The sequence below is a fragment of the Ascaphus truei genome, chromosome 20 (genome assembly GCF_040206685.1).
Source record: "Ascaphus truei isolate aAscTru1 chromosome 20, aAscTru1.hap1, whole genome shotgun sequence".
Classification (NCBI taxonomy): domain Eukaryota; kingdom Metazoa; phylum Chordata; class Amphibia; order Anura; family Ascaphidae; genus Ascaphus; species Ascaphus truei.
In genome coordinates, this window is record NC_134502.1 from 2,482,318 (window position 1) to 2,491,725 (window position 9,408).

Consider the following 9,408-nt stretch of genomic DNA (forward strand, 5'->3'; position numbering starts at 1 on the left):
GGGGCTTGCTTTTTAATAGTGGATTATTTTGGAAGTTATATTTTGGCTGATGGTAACTTTTTTTCTGAATGGTTTGGTTTTACGATTTGAATAGTTAGTTGTTTAATTGATTTGGATTGGATTGTAATTGTTTTGGGATTTGATTAATTGATGGAAATTAATTTCTGTTTACTTGCTTTGTTTAAATTGTATGCTTGTTTAGATGCAAATTGTATCTTGTTTGGAATAGTTTATTTTATTTTGAGCATTGTTTGGCATGATGCACATATTATTTGCATCATGTACACATTGTAAAATTCAATGTCTTGATTGACATTTGTTAGATATTTATTTGGCTAGGTGCTGTGTTTTATTGGTAGATGAGATTCATTTTCTTTTGCCATGTGCTTGTTTTTTTAATGTGGCTATATAATATTTTAATTTGGAGATGCAATGTGATGTATTGAGTTGGAGATGTGGTATTTTTATTTGTGCATGTTTTGTTAATCCTTAACCATTAATTTGTATATTGGTTAATCATGTGTATATATATATATGCATGATGAAGCCACTGTAAAAATGAATGGGTGAAGGGTGGGTATTGGGGCAGGGTGGCTTAACCCCTTAATTACCTTTGCGGTTATTAACCAATACGGTGATTAAGGGGTTAGGTGATAGCAGAATGTATTTGCAATGTATTTTTCTCGCAACAGAGGACAAAGGGACCTTGCTGGCGGAGGGGCTTCATATTGCCGAGGTCAGTAGAACTGTTTTTTTTTATTATGCTAGTTAATGTGTTTAATAATGGACAAATAAGCTATTATCCATATCTGGATAATAGTTATTTTTACTGTACTGTATGTGTGTATGTTGGTGCGTGAGGGGGGGGGGGGGTGAGGGGTTTATTTATTTTAATGTAGGACCATGTTTATTTTTTTGACATACAGGGTTGGTACTAGAGGTCTGCGGGGACCTCTGGAGACAACCTGAGGACCCCCGGACACCCACGGGTACCACCTGCGGACCCACACACACATGGGGGATACCTGCGGGGAAGAACCAAGGGCCCCACAGCTGTGGGGGGCCCGCGGACACACAGGGACCACCCGAGAGCCCCAGACCCCCATGGGAACCACCCGAGGGCCTCAGACACCTGTGGGACTGACCCAGGGACCCCATGACACCCGCAGGCCCACCCGTGGACCACATTTGGGGCCCATGGTTACCCGAGGGGAACACCTGGGGGCCCACGGCTCTTGGTGGGGACCACTCGGAGCCCTCTATACCCTGGAGGACTGATGCACTGTGGGGCCTGTGGACACCCGTTGGGACAACCGGGGACTCCCGTAGGTCAGGGGTATTAACCCTGTATGTCAAATAATAAATCATGTTTTATGGGGGGCACAGGGGGTGGGTGGGTTATGTATTGTTTATTAAATACAGTAATATTTATTGTGGGACTGTTCTGTGTATTGTTTTCCTTGTTGGTAGTGGGGTTTGTGAAGGGGGTATTGTCCCCAAAGGGTGGTTAGGCCTCCCAGGTGGGTAGTGGGTGAGGGTGGTTAGGCCTCACGGGTGGGTAGTGGAGGAGGGTTTTTAGGCCTCCCAGTGAGTGGTGGATGAAGGTGGGTTATCCCCTTAATTACTCTAGCGGTTAATAACCGCTAAGGTGATTAAGGGGTTAGGGGACATTACCTTGGCTCTTTTTATTCTTGTGTATGTTTTGCAGCACCCGAGGGCATGAACGGTGATGAAGATGTGGATGGCCTTCATCGAGGCAGCCGGGCAAGGGTGAGTGCAATATGTATTTATTTTATTTCTTCTACTTTATGTATTTTAAACGGGCAAATGCATTATAATCCATTTGTGAATAATAGTAATTTTGCCCATCACTATACTGTATGTGTTAGGGGGTGGGGGGTGGGGTGGGGTGTATTTATTTGTAAGTATTTATGTGTTTTTTAATTATTTTTTTGGGGGACAGAATTGGTAATGCAGGCAAGTGGGGACCCACGGACACCTGCGGGGAACACTCGAGGGCCACCGCTGGCCTATAGTATCATTACAGTGCATCCCCAAAATTACATATATGTACTGTATGTTAGGGGGTATAGGGGTTGTTGGTGGCACAGGGGGTATATGTTGTATATTGCAATGTTAATAGTGTAGATGTGCGGGGTGTCTCCGGAGGTGAACCGCATTGGTTTTAGGTCCGGGGACCCCCTGCTTCCTGAGATACAGGCCCCGTTATGGGGTGCCGGTATCCCTCTGCTTTGTTTACATTCCGCGGTCACGTGATCGGGACATTTAAAATGCAGAGGGATACCGGCACCTCATAACGGGGTCTGTATCTCAGGAAGCAAGGGGTCTCCAGACATTAAACCAACACGGTTCAGCTCCGGAGACCCCCCGCACATCTACATTATTAATAAAACATTTTTTTAACAAATATGTATTTTTGGCCGAGGTTTGCGCAGAGAGAGGCGAATCTCTTTCTGCTGCAGGCTGATCTCGGCAGGGATGGCCTTATCGTCAGGCAGAGCGTCCTATCATCTGGACTTTCTCCATTCTCCTTTAAGCATGCGGTGGTCACACCTATTCTCAAAAACAACTACCGCCCTATACACCCCTTGCTGTTTGCCTCCAAACTGGTAGAACGTCTCATGTTATCCTTTTTTACCAACTTTCCTCATTCCCATGCCCGCCTGGACCCTTTACAATCTGCCTTTCGTACCGTTCACTGAACAGAGACTGTGCTCACTAAAGTAGCCAATAATATACACAAAGCCCAATACCAAGGTCACGTTTCCGTACTGGTCCTGCTAGATCTCTCTGCTGCCTTTGATCCTGCCGGACACTTTCTCCTCCTTAATATTTTAAACTCTCTTGGTATCTGCAACAAAGCTCTATCCTGGTTTCATCATACCTCTCCCATCGCACATTCTCTGTCTCGGATGCTAACATATCTTCACCTCCTGTTAATCTGTCTCTGGGTTTTACCTCTGGGCTGTTCTGGGACCTCGTCTTTTCTCTCGCTACACACTATCGCTTGGTGACCTCATCAACTCCTTTGGCCTTATATATCATCTCTATGCAGATAATACAATGATATATCTATCACTCACTCCTGCAATTCAGTCCCAAGTCTCTGTTTGCCTCCTGGCTATATCCTTGTGGATGGTGCTCTGCAGCCTTAAACTTAATATATCTAAAACTGAGCCCCTTATATTTCCCCCTAAACTTGGTCAATATCCTGTTTTTCCATCACAGTAAATGGTACTACCAGCTATTCTGTCACCAAAGCACGTTGCTAGAAGTCATATTTGTTCTCCATTCACATTCATGGCATTGGTACAATGTGCAGCTTCTTCCTCCATAATATCATCAAGATCCGCCCTTTCCTATGCGAATCTATTCTAAAACTCTAATGCCTGCCCTTAGCCTCTCCTGTCTTGATTATTGTAACCTACTGCTAACAGGTCTCCCTGCCACACAACTTTCCCCTTGACAACCTATCCAACATTCGGCTACTAGAATAATTTAACTTTCTTCTAAAATAGTATCCGCTCATCTCCTCAAATTCTTTTCCTGGCTTCCCATCAAGCTTTGAATCACTCATAAAGTTCTCCTCCTTGTCTTCAAGGCTCTTTACTCGTCTGCTCCTTGTGATGGTAGGGGGTAACCGGTGGTTGCCCTTGGGTCCCGTGGTTCCTTGGCAGCTACCCAGCACTATAAGCCAGGGGCCAGGTATCTTTACATGAAAAGTTAATGTGACCCCTGCTTTTCCACTTTCCATGTTCCCTTTACCCCAAACTCATGAAACTGTGTGTAAGTTTTAGGTGGGATATTTGGGTAAGATTGCAATTATTTTGTTTGTAGGAGTGTGCTACCTGTAGAACCTTAATTCTACCCGGCGAGCAGGCATGATTTGCCGGGACGAGAGTAGAATTACACCGGGGCTGTCCAGCATCCCCCAAACTCCTGGTTTTCGAGCCCTGATATCTCAGTCCTAAGTCCCTTACAGTCATGAGTCTCCCAAGGTCCCCCATGTATTAAAATATGTTTTCTAAATGTTTGATACATTTATTATAAGGCTCTATGTAGTCTGTCCGGGCATCTAGCCCGTAGTTGAAAGGGGGTAAGGCTGTCCAAGGGTGTGAAATCGTTTGGTGGGCGAGGAAAGGCGAATGGTCTGGTCCGGACTACAAAGGGCACAACGTGGGGACACATTTTTGTATTTGCAAGAATTGGTGGAGTCGGCCCCACAAGTGGCAATGAGTTAGCCAGGGAGGATGCAGCCATAGAGTCTTCTCCCCATTGGCTATAATAAATAGATGACAGACAGAGAGACAGTCAGAGAGACAGTCAGAGAGGACAGACAGAGAGACAGACAGAGAGACAGACAGAGAGACAGACAGACAGATCGATAGAGTGAGGGAAAGAGAGGAAGAAGGGGCAATAGAACAGAGAGATACATACAATAGAGAGAGAACAATCCCTTATAACGAGAGAAACCACATAACAGCAAATGGAAGGAGCACTATGATGTGTCAGTTTTTAGAGATAATTTAGATATCACCCTTATAATTACCATCTTAAAATAGCTTTTATAAACATCTAATGCACAGCAAGACTGTAATGTAATTGCTTAAATAACAAGATCCGAGTAATAATTAAGATATTTACATTTAGGGTGAGGCTAAAGGTAACATATACATACATATATACACATATATACACATATATATATATAATTATTTATTTTAGATATGGAAGTTGTATGAATGCAGAGATAGAATTGAGATTTTATCGGATAGAAAAGAGAGAGAGAAGTAGGTAAGCAGGAAGAAATAGAGAGATGGGGAGCATAAGGGAAGGTAAGAGATATACTGGGAGGGAAAAAGAGGAAAGATGTAAGGAGGGAGAAAGGAAGAAAAGAATAGAGAGCCGGAGAGGAGGTAAGGAGCGAGCTAGAGAGAAGTGGGGAGAGATGAGGAGAGAGAGAGGGGAGTGAGAGAAAGATATAGTGAGGATAGAGAGAGATAGGGGAGAGCGACAGGGGGATAGAAAGATAGGGAGAGAGCAGACTGAGAGAATAGGAGAAGGAGAACAATCAAGGAGTGGTACAGATAGTGAGAAAGAGAATGACAAGAAGACAAACAGAAGAGAGGAGAAGAGATGATGAAGACAGAGAGAAGTCAATACAATCAGTTAGCAATGATTAAACTTACAGATTCATTGTGTGAAGTTGGGGCCATGTATGGCCACAGAACCGATCGGCAGCTCTCTGATGGACTTGCCTGGTGTCTATCACAAACTCCACCAGCCGCCCAGTCCCACTGAGCCTTAGAATGTTATTTTCCCCAATTAGGTGTGTGTGTGTGTGTGTGTGTGTGTGTGTGCGGGGGTCTCACAATCTATACTTGATTAGACATTGATGACAACAAGTTGTACTGTAGGATCAATATAGCTGACCTTTTGTATCTTAAGACGAGCTGTCGTAGGTAGGATTCCTATAACATTCTTCACACTCTCCCTTCTCTTTCTACATCAAGAGTCCTATGAGTTGACCCCATTAGCCTTTGTCACCATTAATGTCTGACAATTCATTGTGAATTCTTCAGACGCCGTCCGAAAGACATCCTGTTCACCAAAGATGCCATCACTATATGGGTTCCTCCTTGGGAGGCCATATTACATTTGTCCATCCCCTGCTCTACATTCTCCCGAGATTCTCCGCCTCTTGGCAGACATCTTAAATTCCTCGAGTTGCATCAACCTTCCCAGGCCTCAAATTTTGTTCCGTTTGTCATAGAGCTTGCGGAGGGCAACCGATAAATAACAGAAAACACCCGCCCTTGTTTCTAGAACCAAGCACCACCTCCATCCGAGGCCTTAAAAGAAGGGAGGGACACATCCTGCCCTCATTTTGAAGGCTGGATTCGGACCTTTGGCACTTACTATCGACCAGAGCCATCATAGGTATGACCACGACTTCGGGCCTAGTAAGAAAATGGAGCCCTCTTGTTGCTGCGTGTTGCTGGCCACTGGTAAGACAATCGACAAGGTGATTTATGGGTTATTTGGATACCTGGACCCTAAGTCTCTAGGAAATAGGGAAGGAGGTTGGGAAAAGGAGGGGGTTGCAGTAGAGTTTGTTAATGACGTGATGGCGGCCATTTTGAATTTGAGGCCTACATCAGAACCAATTTTCCAAGCTACAGTATAGTGTGTTCATAAATTCCCACCCTTGTGTGACAGAAACCTTACGTTAATGGAGGAATAACAATCTGCATGTGTCTGGCAGCAGGGAAGGGGTTAGTGAGGGAGTGACGCTCTGCATGGTTTATACTTTGTGCGTTTAATCAACTTTCATTTACTGAACAAGGTTTGACATCGTTGTTGTAAAACAAAAGGAAAAACAGATTGAGATAGTTTAAGAGCGAGAAAGAGGGGAAGTATTGAGGGAGAAGACGAAGAGAGATGGAAGGAGAGAGAAAATGAGGGAGAAAGGCAGGGGGAGTGAGATGTGGGGAGAGAGAATCAGAGAGAAGAATTTGGAAAGAGAAGCTAAGAAAAAGAGAGAACGAAAGATAGAGAGCGGGAGAGAGAGAGAGATCACACAATAAGAGATGTTAAGAAAGAGAAAGAAAGAGAGAGAGAGAGAGAGAGAGAGAGAGAGAGAGAGAGAGAGAGAGAGAAGAGAGAGGAGAGAGAGAGAGAGAGAGAGAGAGAGAGAGAGAGAGCGCGAGAGAGCGCATAATGTATATTAAACATCCCGTGATTAATTGAAGTAATTAATCAATATTAATATCGAAACAAATGACTTATACAAACGATAAGTGTGGAGAACTATTTCAGATACAAATATTATCAATTCATCAATTGAACTACAAAATTGAATTAAGAAAAACATAAATAAAAAAATTAAAATAAATGTAAACAAAATAAAGAAGAAATTGGTGAAATGTGAATTAGAAAGGCAAAAAAAGTGCAAAATGGATGATATTAAAACTAGAGAAATTAACAAGAAAGCAGAGAGCAAAATGAAAAAGTGGAGAATGAATTATAGAAAAATAAGAAGAGATAAAAAGAGGAAGGAGGGATTAGTCCAAGAATAAAGAGAGGGAAAAAAAGAATGAAAAAAAGGAAAGACGGAAAGAGAGAGAAAGAAAGTAAAGGGGAGAGGGGAAAAAGAGAGAGAGAGAGAGAGAGAGAGATATGAGAGAGAGAGAGAGAGAGAGAGAGAGAGAGAGAGAGAGAGAGAGAGAGAGAGAGAGAGAGAGAGAGAGAGAGAGAGAGAGAGAGAGAGAGAGAGAGAGAGAGAATAACCAAACGGAAAGATGATAGAGAGAGAATGGAGAAGGGGGGAGAAAGACAGCAGAATATTGAGAGAAGCTGAAACAGATAGAGGGGAGAAAAGTGCAAGAGGGAGGGAGAGGAATTTTTTTGACAGTTCTGCAAATATTTTCTTCCTTACCCTGAGGGGATTGTAGGGTCACAGCTGGCTGTAAGAGGGGAGGGGGGGGGGGGGGAGAGAGAGAGATAAAGAAAAAGAGAGAGAATCCACAGCTAACACACAGAGAGACAGGTGTGTGTGTGTGGTAGTGTATGAGAGAGAGAGAGAAATTAAGGGGGATAAGGTAGAAGAGTGAGTGAGAGGAAAAAAGAAGGACAGAAAGAAAGGGAGAAGGAAGAACTAACGCAGGAGAGAAAGAAAGGAGAGAGAAGATATTAAAACAAGACGAAGAGAAGGAAAGTACACAATGAAAAAAAGTGTTAATGGAGAGAAAATAAAGGAAAAATTAATGGAAAGAAACAGAAAAGAGAAAGTGGAAAAGGAAGAAAGAAAGAAAAAGATGCGGGAGAAAGAAAGAAGGAATATAATCAATATAATGAAAATAAATATATAAAAAGAATCAAACAAGGAACAATGTAACAGACAAGGGACAAAAAGGAAGGAATGAAAAATAAAAGGAGAGAAGGGGAAAACGATGGAACAAGAAAGAACGGAAATAAACGGAAAAAAAGGGAAGAGCGAGAGAAAAAGAAAGAAAATGATTTAGGAATAAAAGAAAGGAAAGAAGAAATGGAAACAGCGAAAGGAAAGAGATAAGAAAGAAAGAAAAGGTGAGGGATGAATGCATTATATAATAATAATAAAGGTGAGAAAAACATATTACAGAATGAAAGGAAGGAGGAAAATTCCATGAGAAAGCAAAGAGAGGGGGAACGAGATAAGGGAAAAGAGAGTGAAAAGAAGAGAGGAGGAGAGACTGAGGAGGGGGAGAAAAGGAACAGAGGAGAGAGAGAGAGGGGGAGTGTAAGGGAAGAGAGAGAGAGAGAGAGATGGGTAAAGGGGGGGAGAGAGAGAGAGAGGGGGGGTGAATGATAGGAGTTGGGGAGAGAGGTAAATAAGGGAAGAGAGGGAGAGAGAGGGGGAAGAGAAGGTAGAGAGATGGGTAAAGGGGGAGAGAGAGAGTGAGGGGGAAATATAGAAGGAGATAGGGAGAGAGGTAAAGAAGGGGAGAGAGAGAGGGAGGAAGAGGAGGGAGAAAGATGAAAAAGATGGAGGGGATAGAGAGAGTGTGTGAGAGTGGAGAGGGAGAGAGAAAAGGGAGAAGGTGGGAAGATAGAAATAAGGGGGGAGAAGTTAGAAGAGAGTGAGTGAGAGGAAGGGAATGGAGAGAAATGGATAAGAGTGATAGAGAGACAGGCAGAGAGTAAATGGGAGTGAGAGGGGGAGAGAGAGAGAGGGAGAGAGAGAGAGAGAGAGAGAGAGAGAGAGAGAGAGAGAGAGAGAGAGAGAGATAAAGAAGAGGGGAGAGAGAGGGAAGGAAATTAGTTAGATGAGGAACAGAAAGAGAGACAGACGTGGGGATAGAGAAGAGAGAACAAAATATGAGAGGGGGAAAAGAAGGACAGAAAGATAGGGAGAAGGAAGAAATAAGGCAGGAGAGAAAGAAAGCAGAGAGATGATATTAAAACAAGACAAAGTGAAGGAAAGTACACAATGAAAAAAGTGTTAATGGACAGAAAGAAAGGAAAAATTAATGGAAAAAAACAAGAAAAGAGAAAGTGGAAAAGGAAGAAAGAAAGAAAAAGATGCGGGAGAAAGAAAGAAGAAATATAATCAATAAAATGAAAATAAATATATAGAAAGAATCAAACAAGGAACAATGTAACAGACAAGGGACAAAAAGGAAGGAATGAAAAATAAAAGGAGAGAAGGGGAAAACGATGGAATAAGAAAGAACGGAAATAAACGGAAAAAAAAGGGAAGAGCGAGAGAGAAAGAAAATGATTAGGAATAAAAAGAAAGGAAAGAAGAAATGGAAACAGCGAAAGGAAAGAGATAAGAAAGAAAGAAAAGGTGAGGGATGAATGCATTATATAATAATAATAAAGGTGAGAAAAACATATTACAGA

At 42.6% G+C, this 9,408-nt stretch overlaps 1 protein-coding gene across 1 annotated transcript in view; it reads left to right on the plus strand.

Moving 5' to 3' along the window:
• The first annotated feature begins 8,456 nt into the window (after window positions 1–8,456).
• The window catches only part of LOC142471447 (uncharacterized), a 35,044-nt gene continuing 34,092 nt past the window's right edge, over window positions 8,457–9,408 (plus strand). Inside the window, exon 1 of the mRNA XM_075578249.1 lies at window positions 8,457–9,352. Coding sequence (XP_075434364.1) covers window positions 9,280–9,352 — 73 coding nt within the window. The 5' untranslated portion in view covers window positions 8,457–9,279. The remainder of the gene's footprint in view (window positions 9,353–9,408) is intronic.